The following is a 15,419-nucleotide window of genomic DNA, read 5'->3' on the forward strand; positions in this document are numbered from 1 at the left end:
CTAGAACTTTTACTGGAGCCACAGCTGCTCCTTCAACTACAGCTGCTCCACCCCTCCGTCATCTTCCTGCAGCCACAAAACAGACATGTTCTGAGGATTGTTCTGGGCTGTAAAAATAAAAATAAAATCTTCAGATTTTCATGTTCTGGGATTTAATCTGGGGGAAAAGTTGAGCATTTAAATGAAAAAATAAAATATGGAAAGTTCAGATATAAATCTAAATATATAGGCTACAGGTGGGGGTGGGGGTGGGGGTCTGAGTGTTATTAAAATCCTGGTTACGGCCGTGTGACTAATACTACTACTCCTGCTAAAACTGCTGTTACTGTTATTAATCATATTTTACAGTATTATTGGATGTCACTGCTATTGTTGCTATAGCTACTGCTAACACTGTGCTGCCACTTTCACCACCTCTGCTGCTGTTTTTATGACCGTGCACTACAACACACACACACACACACACACACACACAGTTGTTAACAACATTCAGGAAAACTTTACTGAACTTGATTCTCTCTGTAAAGTCAAGTCTTTATGGTTTATTTCATTCATTTAAATATTAAATATTAACAGGATTAAAACAACAGCTGATGTTAAATGTTGCTGCTGAAACAACAACAACTTCCCGCGGCTCTTGCAGTAACACTGCTGCTCTGTACCGGCCAACATTAAGAGTATTGTCACCACCTCTCCTGCCCCTCAACAACATCCCACCACGATCCACAAGCTGCCAACAATTCCACCTTAAACCAGCACCCTGCAGCCAGGTGGGTCAGGACTGCAACTACTGACTCAACACCCTTAAGGTGGAATGATGAGAGCCTCGGGGTCACGTCAGATCTGTGCGAGTTTGTGACCACAGGGAAGTTCACAGCAGCAGAGTTCATTCACGAGTTTTCAGATTTCCCTCTGACCGTAAACACACCAGTCCAGAAATCACTAACAAAACAAAATAAAATAAAAGCTTTCCGCGCAGACACGTGACCCTCCGGTTAATAAAGGGTTTATAACATGTTTGTTCATGTCGTGATTCTGTTGTGGTTCCACGTGCAGCAGACACAGCTGCTCACACACCAACTACCGCTGAGGTCTGTTCACAACCGCAGGACAGTGACTGAGCACGAGGTCCAAGTGTCTCATCCGGTACAAAGTCTCTTCACAGACACCGAGACACCGAGACACCGGAGCGTCACCGACTAGTCTGAGTCCGTGTCCTCTGAGAGGCCGAGCTGCCGGTCCGGTCCGGTCCGGTCCGGTCCGGTCTGCTCCGCTCCATCAGGGTCACCGTCTCTTTTATTATTAATCATTATTAAAGCAGAGAAACCTGCAGCTCACACCACAACACAGGAGCTGACTTCACCGTGATGCTCAGACATGAAACCTGCAGCAGAAAGAATCAAAGTGCACTTCCTGTTTTACACCGTTTCCTACACTTTGTCTGGATCTTGTTTCTTTGCACGTTTTGAATTATTTTTGTTTCCGGTTTATTTGATTTTTATTTAAACTAAAAGTCAGTTTTATAAAGATTTTGCATAAAGATTGACTCTTTTTATTATTGTGTCTGGATTCTATTTTATAAAATAAATGAATAAATAAAACAAAGTTAAAGGTAAAACATAAAAAAAACCTTCAGTAGTTTAATATTCAGCTGTCGAGTTAAAACAATAAATAATGACAGAAACATTTTATGGAAATCTCTTGTTTAGCTGAGTTAATAATAATAATAATAATAATAATAATAATAATAATAATAATAATAATAATAATAATAATAATTATAAGGCATCCTAAAGGCGCATTTTGCTGCTGAAAACTAATGTTGGTTATATTTGGTCATGCTTTTATTTTGACGGGCTGGTTTAACTTGATGCTGTTTGTTGTTCAGCTCCTCGTGACACTCAGTCAACTCAACATCCTGGTTGTTTACTGTTGTTGTTGCTTTGCTCGCAGTTTGGACCGTTCACCGGCTCCTTATATGTTCTCTGCAGCAGTGTGTGTGTGTGTTGAGTAAATTCCTGCTTGAGTCTGTGAGACTGTGCAGCATCCAAACAGACCTGGGGGTGGGGTGGGGGGGGTGGGGGGGTGGTGGGGGTGGGGGCAGCAGAAAAACATCCATCCAGCCTCAGAGAGACAAAAAGCTCAACAGACTCTGTGCTTCCTGGTTTCTTTCACCTGCAGCTTCGTCTGATTCAGGATTGATAGAAACTGTTTCTCTGGAAACAGAAGCAGCAGGTGGAGTCGTCACAGACCGGAGTCAGACGGTTTCTGTGGCTGTTTGAAGGAGGAGAAAGTTGTGGATCTCCACAGAATCAAACGTTAAAAATTCACTATTTGTTGCAGCTTGAAAAGTGAGAGAAAGGTCGAGTCTCAAAAGACTGAAATTCAAATGAAACTCTCTCGTCAGTGGAAGTGTGAACGATCAGAGAGAGAGAACCAGACTCTGTCATTCTCCTCTGAATTTTAACAAATGTGACTGAGTGCTCTGCTAACTCCCCCATGAAGGAGTGTTTGACTAACAACTGTGAACTCAAATCAGACTGAACCAGACTCCATTCATTTCCCTCCGAATTAAAACACTGGATTAGAGAGAGGGTGATTCCCGCCTCTGTTGTTGGACTTAAATCCACAGAGACTTCAAACCAAATTAGACATTTTAGAACAAACTGTAAGTTCCTCTCTTGAATTTCAGGAGGAAAAAAAAAAGTGAACTTAAAAAGAAAAACCCTCTTTGGTCTGAACTGTGAATCTCCGTGGCAACTAAAGAGAAAGAAAACTCTGTCAGAAAGATCTGCTAAGATTTTGACATAAACTTTGTTTTTTAATAAGTAATTTAAATGAATTTACCTTCACCATCTGCTTTTATTTCAAAGCTGTCCGATACGAGCCGCTGTTAATTAAACTCATGAAGCAACACTGTGCAATTACAGCCTCCAGATGTTTATCAGGATGATACATTTAATCCAGTTTGTCAGCAGAATTAAACATTAAATTTTTCTGATATAAATTATTGGATGGAAGTCGAGACCCGGTTCCTAATCAGTGTCACAATGACGTCAAACTCGTGCGTCCACGCTGCTGAAAACGCAGAACCGAAGAAAGATGGCGACAGTGTTGGTCGTGATGTCTGTGACTCCAGCAACATCCTGAAACATCTGTCTCTGAAGGAGGGATTCAACTCCAGGAATGGGTTTAATTGCCACTGGGTCAATATCCTCAGTTATAATAGCATTAGCATCATGCTAATTAGCATAACATTAAATTAATTCATTCATTTAAAAGATGTTATTGTTCCCACACAGAAAGTTGATCAGGAATCATTTAGGGAATCAATAAAAAATTGGACTGATAATGAATCAATAATAGTATTGGTCTCGATGAAATGATGGATTCCCTTCCGTACTACAAAAATGTAGAAAATACTTTCAGCTCTACAATCTTGATTTCATGTTTTATCAATGTACACTTTGTATGAAATGGATTTATTGACTAATTAAAAAACGTAATGTGAAAACTTTTTATAACGTAATATATTTGTGTCGGGTGGAACGGGAAAAATTATATTTAAATTGAATCAGAGCTGTAGAGAGAAGCGTGACCTTTGACCTCCAGCGAGGTGATCATAATTACCATCTCAACCGTCATTAGGAACAAAGATTGATTCTGTTTTTGTGGATTTTGTGTGAAACATCTGTTTAGTTTCCCCCGGTCCGATCAGTTTCTGATGGTTTCAGCTGGAAACTGTTTCTCGTCTGACGATGCTAAGGTTCTTCAGGAGGTTCCACCGGTTCTTCAGGAGCTCTTTAAGGGGTTTCAGGAGAATTTAAGGAGTCTATAGGGTTCTTGATGGGTTCTGAATTAAGGGGGTATTCACAGGTTTTAATAGAGTTCCCGGGTTCTTTAGTAAAGAAAAGGAGGAAGTTTTAGGTTTGTGATTGAAATGTTTGATCCAGATGTGAAACAGGCTGTTAGTTCTCACTTTCCTCCTCTGCAGAACATCTGTTGTTTTCCTCGGCTCTGACAGAAACACGGAGCGGCGGTTTATTCAGCAGGAGAATGACTCTGCATGTGTGGGTGATCAATATTGATCAATGAAGCTGAACGGGCAACTGATCGGGAGCTTACTGACCTGAGGGCAATTAGGAAGAACACGAAGACGACACAATGAAGAACCTCAAATCTGACAAAGGATTAAAGGTTTTCGGTGGCCTTTAAGGGGTTCGTCAAGAGCTTAAGGGGGTCGTTAGCGGGTTCTAAGAGTTGTTATTGGGTTTAATGGGTTCCTAAGTAAGTTCTAAGTTAAGAACTAAGTGAGTAGGGGCACAACTGGGTCATAACAGGGTGGAGTTTCAGGAGGTTCTCAGGGGTTTTAGCTGATCTTATATGGTTAATTGTCCCTTTGAGTTCTTCAGGGGTTTCAGGGATTAGCAAATGGGGTCTTAGGTTTCGTACAATCTTAATGGTTATTAAGGGGTTATTAAGGGGTTGCTGAGGTTCATAAAGGAGGTTCCAACAGCTGTTAAGAAGTTGTGTGGGGTCTTGAAGTGGTTCCGGTAGTTCTTGACAAGATTTGCAAGAGGTGGTTCTAGGAGTCCTGAGGGGTTTCAAGGGGATTTTGAAGGGTTCAAGGTACTCTTTTTTTTTTTTATATATTTTTTTTGGGCTTTTATGCCTTTAATGGACAGCACAGTGGAGAGTGACAGGAAACAGGGAGGCAGAGAGAGGGGGAATGACATGCAGTGAAAGGCCGTCCGATGCGGGATTCGAACCGGGGCCGACTGCAGCGAGGACTGTAGCCTCTACACATGGGGCGCCTGCTTAAACCACTACGCTACACGACGCCCCGGGTTCAAGGTACTCTTAATGGGTTTCTAGGGTTCTTCAGGAGGTTCTACCAGTTCTTCATCGGGTCTTTAAGGGGTTTCAGGAGAATATAAGGAGTATTTAGGGTTCTTGATGGGTTCTGAATTAAGGGGGTATTGACAGGTTTTAATAGGGGTTCCCAGGGGTTCTTCTTCTTTAGTGGGTCAGTGACATTGTCAAGGGGTCCCAGCAGCTTTTAGGGGATTGCTTGTGTTCTTGGGGCAGTTGTTTGTAAAGGAGTTCTTCAAAGGTTTCAGTGGTTCTCTGGTGGGATCGACGGACTTTTAAAGGGTCAGTCGGGTTTTTAAGAGATTGTATTGGTACTTAATGGGATTCTAGGAACCTAAGAAGAACTTTAGGGTTTTTATGAGACCGGATGGGGATCCAGGGGTTCTCGAGTGGTTTCAAGTGGGTTTTAAGGAAGTTCTCGGGCTTCCTCTGAGGATAGGGTTGTTAAGGAGGTTCCACTGGGTCTTAACAGGTTCCAGGGCTTCTCTGTGGGGCTCTTAAGGGGACTCTCGTGGTTCTTTAATAAGTTCTCATTGGGTTACTGAGTAAGTTCAAATGGTTCTTAATGAAGTGAGGGGGTTCTAGAAGTTCTAATAGGTTCTTAAATTGGTCCCAGGGATTTTAAGGTAATTCTCGAACTTGAGGGGTCTGCTGGATTGTTAAAGGGTTCCTGGGGCTCCTAAGGGGGTTCAGAGCTTCTTGAGGACTTCCAGAAGATTTTCAGGAGTAGTCACGGATTCCTATGAGGTGGGTTCTGGTGGATTTGAGGGAAGTTCCATAGTTTCCTAAGTGGCTCCATGATGTCACTAAGCGGGTTCCTGTGGGCTCAAACACTGCTGCAGCCATGTGGGGAAACGTTCAGGAGTTCTTGGTTCTGAAGGGGGAGTTTAAGGGGTTTGGGTCTTCTTATGGTGGTTCCATGTGACTTTATGGGGTATTCATGTAAATACCCCATGTGGAACCTTCTAAAGGGTTCCACAGACATTCAAGGAGGTTCCAGAACATATGAGGAAAATGTTGAGGGCATCAATATGAGGGATTTGTTTGGTAATTAACGGGCTTCCTGGTGGGTTCCAGCTGCCCTGCAGGGTCTTCGGGAGATTTTAAGGGATTTTGCTGGTTCTTTAGGGACATTTTAAGGGGTTTGGAGGGTTCTTGTGGTGTTGCAGGGATTAAAGGGGTATAAAGGGCTCCCTGGAACGCTTTGTTTTTTTTGTTTTTTTAAAGGGGCTTGAGTGGCTCTTAAACATGATGTTAAATTTGTTTTGTTATTTAATTTACATGGAACCAAACTTTGCTCTTTTTATTCCTGTTTTCGTGTTTTATTTCACCAGCAATCAGAGTTTTGTTCTTCCAGTTGATTTCATGAAGCAGAACCCTTCAGCTGTGACCTTTGACCCCTGATCTGCCCCATCTGAGGAACTCAGGGAGGTGGAGTTTGTCAGAGAAACGTCCGCGCTCCCTCAGACTAAAGGAACGGAGGGTGGAAGGTGTTAATCTGGAGAATTTTCTGCCTCCGAGTGTTTGAACACATCGACGCTGTGATTCCTCAACACGCCGCCTCAATGTTATTATCACTGGCTTTAAGGCTCAGAGGGAAAGTTGAGAGCAAATAAATCAGAAAGATCAACAGCAGAGGGGGTGGGGGGGCGGCGCCTCCCAGCGGCGGACACTGTCACTACACCAACACAAACACCAGCCTCCCAGCAGCCCCTTCCATCCAGCCTGATCGATTTATTTCATCTTTTATCGACTTGATACTCTCTTGTGTAAATCAGAACAACGCACTGATTATATTTGGATCTGAGAGACAAAAACATAAAATTAGCCTCCACAGACTCCAGGAGGCGTCACGTCAAACTTACTTTCTTTCTTATGGAGGCAGGAAAACATTAAATTATTTGACATATTTTACATTTAAGACAATAAACCTTTGACAGGTGAGACAGCTTCACATTAATCTGTTTTTGTCCTGTCACCGCGCCACTCTTTCTCCACGTTTTCCAGCCTAGAAAAGAGGAAGTTGAATATAAATGTAAAGTCTGTTGGAAGAAAAAAAACACGGCGAGAGGGTGAAGAAGACAAACGCTCCTGTAGGCGTAAAATCAAATAGAAACCACTCGGTGTTGAAAACAGATCAAAGTGTCAGCGCAGACGATTTAAAGCAGCGGAATAAAGACGTAAATAAACGATGAATTTCTTCATTTTTTTATTTATTTAGTTTAAATAAAATTCCTAATAATATTCTGCTCATATTCCCTTTTTATCTGCGTGGTAGCTTCTTACATGGCGCGTAGAGATGCGCCTTTATGATATTATTTCTTTATGTTCCTACAGTTCTTTACAGTATTTTGGTGCCACAGTGACAATTTCTCACTATAATAATCATCATTTTCCTGAAGCAGTGTGTCTTTTCTTACTGAAAGTTTCAGGACGTACTTTATTAAGAGGAAAATTAAGTCTGATTAGAAGCGAAATTGTAAATAATCTCATCATAAAATAAAATCTATTCTATCTATTGAATGTGTCGTTTTCTCCATTAAAGAGATCGATAAATCTGCGTGTGTTAATAATAATAATAATTATTATTATTATTATTATAATAATAGATGAAGAGTTACAGGCCGGACTTAAATTCATAAACAGGGCAACAAAACATTATAGGCTCTTATATGTTTTCTTTTTATTTAAATCTCCTTGTGTGTTACTGTAGACGCAGTTCCACAGAACACATACATTGAGATGAGACACTCCGGCTCTGACTTTGAGTTTAAACGGTCTCATGTAAAAGACATGATCCGTAAATAAACTTAAAAAAAAAACTGCTGTGTGTAAACGGACTGTCACGTAGAAACTAATTAATCCTCAGGTTGTCAGAATAAAACTCCAGACACCGGTGACCTTTGTGCCCATGATGCTACGGGTCTTTTATTTTGTAGGTTTCATTGGGAGGAAAAAAATAGTCTCTTTATTTTTGGCCTCTAATAGAAACTCATGTATTTTTGTCTTTGTGTAAAAAAAAAAGAAACCCTCCTTTATCCAGCAGCAGAAAATAATAAAACTTCAGTCACCAACAAATAATAATAATAACAAATAAATAAATAAATAAATGCTATAACAAAAAGAAAAACACTGATTTACGATTTTCTTTCTGCTCTTATGTCCAGATGAATTCAACTGGTTAAACTGGTTTAATCTGCACACTGGTCTGTGTCTCTGCTCTCCTGCTGTTTCTCTTTTTCCCGTCGCCGTGAGCTGAATGCTGAAGGGGGAATCAGACGGGGGCCTGGAGGGACAAAAATATGTCCAACAGCACAAGAAATGCAGCCTGCAGCAGCGGCCGTGAAGCTGACGGTCGCTCACATATTTGTAGTGACGCTGGAAATGAAGAATGAGTTAATTAATGCTTTAAAATCCATTAATTAAAGCCGAATTTAAACCTTAAATTTCCCCTTAACGCTGCAACATTAAAGGACACTTAAACACTTATTTTAAGTCACAGGTTATCTAAAGGATCTTTAACATTCAAACTTTATTTAATCATATTTAGGAGGAAAAGTGATTTAGTTTCCACCTCGAGGTTCCTGGTTTTATTCACGGTGCTCAAACATTTTAAGATAAAAAATAAAGGAATAATGTTTCCGGGTTGAACTAGTTCCACATATTTCATATGCCATTAGTTTTGCTTTGATGTTTTAGGTTTAAATAGAATTCGTTTCCTTCATTTCTTTATTTGTATTTTTTTTTTTAAATCTGCTTTGTAATAAAAATAAAATGATTATTATTGTAATAATAAAATAATTTGTTTCAATCTTTACATTACAATAGTTTTCATATCTTGACTGTTATCTGAGTGTTTATCCGTGTGTTTAAAGTGAAATAACATCGACGGTGAGGTTTTGTGATTGATTTTGAAGCTTTAAACTTTCTGCTCAGATCTGAGAGTCTCATTAACAAACAGCTCCAGCGGTGAAAACATGCACATGAAGGAGGAAGGCTCCTTTGTTCCCGCCTCAGATTATGAAATAAAAAGCAGAAAATGTGAGTGCAGACGCCGTCAGGGCGCAGAAGTCCCCGCTGTCCTGCAGCAGAAAAACAAGCGGGAAAATCATTAGTTAGTGTTGGCGCCGCAGGGTTAATGGTTCAATCAATGTCAAGCGCTGAAAATAAACTTTTGAACCGGACAATCTGCCGGCTGGAGCCCGCAGACTCAGACTGAGAGCTCCGGGAGGAGGAGGCTCATTACTGCACCGACAGCGACACCGTGTGGCCGAGCGGAGGAACTGCACACCTGTCTGCTCAGGAATCACAAGGACAGGACCGGGAGGAGGGAAAACTACGGAAGAGGATGAGGGCCACAAGTGAAAATGTTTTATTTTATTTTTTTTATTTTAATTTTTTTCGAATTTAAAGAGTTTAAACTCTAAAAAATTAATTTAATTAAAGTCAGAATTGTAAATAAATAAATAAAGAAAAAGAAGAAAAACAGATTAGAAAAGAAATATCCACCACGTGTTTGAATAACTGGTTTAAACACATCCCGTTTAAAAGCTAGCGTTATAATGAATGTGGACCCTCTAAACCTGCGGGGGGGGGGGCTGGACCACCTCCACAGGTCTCAAGCAGTTCTGGAAGAAATGCTGAAGTAAAAGTACCACTACAACAATGTAAAAATACTCCATAACAAGTAACAGTACTGCATTTAAAATCAAGTATCAGCAGCAAAATTTCCCCGGTCACTATTTCATTATTGGATCATTGATTGTATATATTACGTGACGATGCTCGTTAATCAACACTGACATTAAATATGTTGCTTCACTCGACAGTTAATTTGTTCAGACTCAAATAAAACGGCCGACAGTTACTCTGGTGACAGATTAAAGCCACGCAGGCGAGACGTAGAACAAACTCAACTGGACAAAGTCTCAGAAGAAAATCAATTGTTGATTTAATCTAAATATTAGATGATCATATCTGCAGTGACAGTTGACCTCTGAACTCAGCATCACTGACAGGAAAAAGAAAATTCTAGACGGCTACAAACTGGATCAATAGATCAATACGTTGAGAGGAAGAACTCACACGACAGAGGACGAGGATGATGATGATGATGATGAAGCGTGGAAAGAGTTTATTAAAACATTCAGTGCAGTTCAAATTAATAATTAATATTTACCACAACCTGCTACACTGTAAAAGACATTCAGTAATCTGACAGTAATCAATAAAATAAACAAGACTATAAATAACGTCGTCCTGATCTGATCTGCAGAAACAGCCGCAGATAAACGGTGAAGTTACGTCAGAATATTGATGATGTTTATGATTCATAAACTGGAGTCAGTTTGTCTGAATGACTCTCACTCAAACACTTCAATTGACTTTAATTTCTCTGGAAACTGAATAAGTGTATGAACTCCTGATTTCAGTCACAAGTCTTAATCTGACTCATTATTTCTAATGATTCACTTATTGATCCGATTGAATGGAGGAGAGGATGAGTCTGAAGATGTTTGGATTTGTTGCTCATTAATAAATAAATGAAGAAAAAAAAAAACACTGAATCATTAACCAAAGTTCATCTTTTAAAAATCAGAGAAACATGGAGCGTCATCTCTATCGGAAAAAAAAACCTTTTCAGCTCTTAAATGTGGAAAATTTGTTTGAATTGCCGTCAATCTCTCCTCTATGAGCGGGTGTCACTTTTCAACAAGGTAGAGATAAAACTCTTCACATGAAATCACTTCAAACTGTTTTAGATCAGATTCTCAGCAGAGGTGGAGACAACACCATCAGAGACGTGACCAGGAGTTCACCTGTCTGCCGGACAACTACCTCGTTTTCAGGTAAACTTTCTCTCAGAGTGGTTTTGTTTTTCCTCAAAGGGATAGTTCAGGTTATTTAATGTGGAGTTGTCATGTACAGTCAGTGCGTTACCTGCAGGTAAGCTAGTAGAGTGATCGGGTGTTTTAGGCACTTTTAAAAGACGCCCACTGAAACAATCCAACATCCGTTTAAATGAAGCTTCATGTAGAATATTTTCAGTGGTTTAACAAAGTGGAGTTTAGCTCTTTCTGATTCACTCAGCTGACCTGCGGCCGCGCTGTAGTACAGTGAGCGCTGTAGGTGCGTTTGTGCGTACTTTGGTAGTACCCGAGGGAAAGTGCCGTTTCGACAGGAAGATAAAGAGCTGAAAATGTTCTACACAAAGCTTCATTTAAACAGATATTGGATTGTTTCAGTGGGAGTTTTTAAAAGTTTCTAAATCCGCCCACAGCAACGCATCAGTCTGCTAGCGTAGCGATGCTCCGGCTGCGGTGCTACACTGGCAGCGTGCTGATCTGAATCTACTGCAGCTAACACACTGGGTATTCACTTCACACAACGCCACATCTAATAAAGACAAGTTGAAAGAGTGAAAAGCTGGACCTCGGGTTAAAATGAGATTTTTTTTTCTTTGAACAAATTTTACAGGTTTTTGGCGGGAAGCCATCTTTGTAGTCTTTGTTCCCTTCTGTCACTTATTTTCTCAGTAGTTCTGGTCTATTTGTTTGAGGCGTCGATACGGTTTCTTTATTCCTACTTTCATTATCACTCGTCTTTATTTTGTGTAAAGCACTTTGTGAGATTGTTTCATAAAAGCACTTCAAATTAAAACGTTGAATTATTTTTCCTTGGCTCTTGATAAGGCTTTTTTGTTTTATAGACACTCCCTAAAGTATCTCGTCTGGAAGTTATGTTCAGTACCTTAAGTGAAAACACCTTTTCATTTATTGTTTAAAAAAAGAAAACATGAGTGAGTTAAAGGTGATTTATCACCTGCTCCATTTGGATTCCCCAGAGTGAGAGACACTGAAACGTGATTAAAGCTCTCAGACGTCAGATCTCTATTTCTTAGTGAAAAACTTCCTGAAGACGCCCCGTCTCGACTTGTCTTTGTTCATGCTGTCATCCGTTACCTGGGGGGTCACAGTGGGGGTGTCCTGAGTGTCAGGGGGTGCAGGAGGAGGGACTGAAGGAGGCTGGTTTCGGAGGCTCTGTGAACCTGCCGTGCGACAAATAAATAATGAGACCAAATATCCGCGCAGACTGAATTACTAACAATCGGTCATCTGCTGTGTTTTCTCACCTGTGGTCGGGACCTCCCCTCCGTTTGGGTAGCGGTGTTTGTTGTAGTAAGTGTGGGGGGGTTTGGGAGGAGGTTGGCCCTCGCCGGATGACTGCCTCTCCAGGCTCTCAGCTCTCCTGTCCAGAGGTTTGGACGAGGCCGAATCATCCGGAGCCTCGGCCAACTTCTCCAAACTCAGGTTGACGGATGACGCTCTCCTGAACAACGACAACAAACGTCAGAGGACTTCATCTGGATGTATGTAAAACATGCATGACAGCTACATCATTATCTACAATTAAATTTAATTAGGAAAAAATATTAATGCTAACTTTAGTCACCTACAGGGTAAAATTTGTGTTCTGTTCAAAGCTATTTTAAGTGATTCCCTAACATTCAACCCCCAGACTTCGGCTCCTAATGAGCTAATTTTTTCCAGCTAGAGAATTAACGTAACCTAGCTGGCATGCTAGCATGGTAGCTAACAAACAAACAACTGGTAGCTCTGTTAAAAATCAATAGAAATGAAAAAATCTATGAGAAACCTACTAATTTTCACACATAATAATAATCAAATAAAACTCGACACGCCATTCTCAAAAAAGGATTCACGTCACGCTAACATTAGCTAGCAGACTTCAGTTGGTAACAAGTTAATATTTGTTAGCTAAGAACCAAATCTAGCTAGTTCTCTAGCTTATCTACCGTCACCATACATGCAATCAATAGGAAAAAAGGCAGCTAACTGACTCTTTGTTTGCTACAATAATCACATCAAACTCTTTAATCCAGGTGGAAATTTTACAAATGTTGTTACCAACAATGGGGCTGATTATGCTATGCTAACATTATTTTGGTGCATCTATTGTGTGTAAATTGTTCTGAGACTGTTCTAACTGATTCTCAAACAAGCTTCAGTTGCTAAACCAAGTCAAAAGTTGGTTCATCTCAGTTTGAGTTTGTTGTGTGTCCAGGACCCAACCCAGCTAGCCTAGCTTAGCACAAAGACTTGAAGCAGGGGGAAACTGTTAGCCTAGCTCTGTCAAAATCAAATGAATCCATGATCCAGCAGCTGCAAGTATTTTTGATTTAAGTCCTGCATCTTGTTCCCAGCAGTTGTTGGTCAACAAATAGCACAGTGGCTAACTGCTGCTAAAACCACGATTCCTTTTCTACATTTCTATTTCTACACCTGTTAAATAAATATATCTCCCCCCCAGAAATGATTTCATGGACGTATTGTATGACTGCTGTCTTCACGTTGCCTCTGCAGTGCGGTATATTTCATCCCCGTGCCGCAAACTAAAGCAGATGTAATGTGTGGCAGCTGAATGGACCGGTGGCTGCGTCCAGTGCCACCACTATTGCCACCACTGTGTGCCCGCTGAATGTAATACACCTTGTCAAAGTATCTCATTAAAGAACAATCCTGCTGGCAGGGAGTTTCATTTCTTTAGCCTCTCACCCACCTGAGTGGTGCCCGGTGTTCCCACAGTGCACAGTGTGAACAGGTAGATGTGAAAGTCAAAGTCAAATTACCTTACGCTGTTTGAAGGAAACCACTTCGGCCTGAAACTCCATCAAACACTTCTGAGCGACAGACGTCCTGTTTGACCCCAAACTGACTGAATCATGTTGCAGCACCAGGCGTGAAGACTGTCAGGTACTGAACGCTCCATTAGCTTTGGTCACTGATAGTTTAATCAGATGTTCCCTGGTTTAAATAATCAAGTTTTACACTGCATTTTATTTAGAAAATGTTTCTGTGTTGCTGCTTGTTCTGACATTTTCTGCATGTAGAATAAAAGAATACTTCAATTCTATAAATCTAATTTTAGATTCAAGTATCTGTAGGTGACGAAAACATTGAACATCCATGTTTTTAACGCATCAAACCACAAAAATTCAACTTCCTGTTTGCACAATATATGTCTTCATTTTGGAGCCTTCTCAAACACTCAAAGTGCAGTCGATGCAGCAACTTGGTTGGACAAAAGTCGACAGAAATGAAGATCCTAAAGTTGTGGTTCAGAATTAAAGAAGCACATCACATGTAATAACTTCCAGGACGTTGAGGGAATTGTTCAGCGATATTTAAAGTGTATATGACTCGTATTTAATTTAATTAAAATATAGGTTCCATGAATGAGCCAAAAATTAATAAATGATTTTCTGTGGATGATGCAGAGAGAGGACAGTTTGCTTCTTCTTCACAGGGATCGGTTTTAGTGAAGGTGAGAAGTCAGCTTTGTGTGTGTCTGTGTGTGTGTGTGTCTGTGTGTGGTGTGTCTGTGTGTGTGTGTGTGTGTGTTGCGTGCGTTGATGTTGTCTGTTGTTGTGTGGTCTGTGTGTGTCTCGTGTGTGTGTAGCGTGTGTTGTGGTGGTTCTGTCGTCGGTTGTCTAGTGTGTGTGTCTGTGGTGTGTGGATGGTGTGGTGTGCTGTCTGTTGTGTCTGTGATGTGTGTCGTGTTGGTGTGTCTGTGTGTGTGGGTTGTGTCGTGTGTGTGTGCGTGTGTGTGTGATGTTGTGGTGTGTCTGTGTGGATTGTGTGTTGGTGTGTGGTGTGTGTGTGTGGTTTGGCGTGTTGTGTGTGTGCTGGTGTGGTGAAGTGGTGTGTGTGTGTGTTGTGTGTGTTGTGTGTGTGTGTGTGTGTGTGTGTGTGTGTGTGTGTGTGTGTGTGTGTGTGTGTGTGTGTGTGTGTGTGTGCTCACCCTGAGTCGTCAGAGTCGCTGCTGGCAGATCCGGGACAGTTCTGGAGCTTCTTCACCCAGAGCTGCTGCAGCTCTCTGCTGGACGCTGCGAACAGGTACTGACTGCCATCCTCCAGTCTGACACAGACATACAGCACGCAGAGGAAATACTGTGTATTTATTTACAGAACCGTGTCACACAGACTCTTTACAAACCTTTTGAACTGAGCAGTCTAGAGGAGACCACAGTTTCCAAATAAACCGAATAAGTGGAGTTTCTGCAGGTTCACCAGGTTAAATCTAAGACTTTTGAAAACCATGCAGAAGGTGATTAAAGTAAAGTTTTGAACATGATGTTTGTTTGTTTGCTCACTTACATCAGTTTGAACGTGTTCTCCTTCCTCCTGTAGGAGTTCTCCCTGCAAACTGCTCCGGACATGTTGATAGGAGGCCACCTAGAGGTTCTCTGTGGAAACACAGCACACACAGTCGAGTGTTTCATTACTGACATTATTAAAGTTTGATCATTTCTCAAATAAAACTTCACTTAAATGCATGTTTGATGAATTCTTTAAACAACTTACTAACATATATATCGAATAAAATATTAAACAATGATTTTTTTTCCAGCAGACTTGACTCAGGAAAAGACCTCAGGTTAATTTAAAATTTTAAGTTTTTATTTTTTTTGTGACTTTGCATAACAAAAACAGGTGTGACATGAAGGATATAGAAAGAAAAGAATA

General features: G+C 40.8%; 1 protein-coding gene across 1 annotated transcript in view; it reads right to left on the bottom strand.

Moving 5' to 3' along the window:
- Window positions 1-10,000: 10,000 nt before the first annotated feature.
- Window positions 10,001-15,419, bottom strand: part of sptbn5 (spectrin beta, non-erythrocytic 5) — a 46,763-nt gene continuing 41,344 nt past the window's right edge. Inside the window, exons 75-78 of the mRNA XM_022764718.1 lie at window positions 15,051-15,139; window positions 14,695-14,811; window positions 12,005-12,201; window positions 10,001-11,920 (exon numbers count right to left, since the gene is read on the bottom strand). Of these exons, the coding sequence (XP_022620439.1) occupies window positions 11,763-11,920; window positions 12,005-12,201; window positions 14,695-14,811; window positions 15,051-15,139 (561 nt within the window). The 3' untranslated portion in view covers window positions 10,001-11,762. The remainder of the gene's footprint in view (window positions 11,921-12,004; window positions 12,202-14,694; window positions 14,812-15,050; window positions 15,140-15,419) is intronic.

This window comes from Seriola dumerili, unplaced genomic scaffold (assembly GCF_002260705.1).
Source record: "Seriola dumerili isolate Sdu_G_001 unplaced genomic scaffold, Sdu_1.0 BDQW01000565.1, whole genome shotgun sequence".
Taxonomy (NCBI): Eukaryota; Metazoa; Chordata; class Actinopteri; order Carangiformes; family Carangidae; genus Seriola; species Seriola dumerili.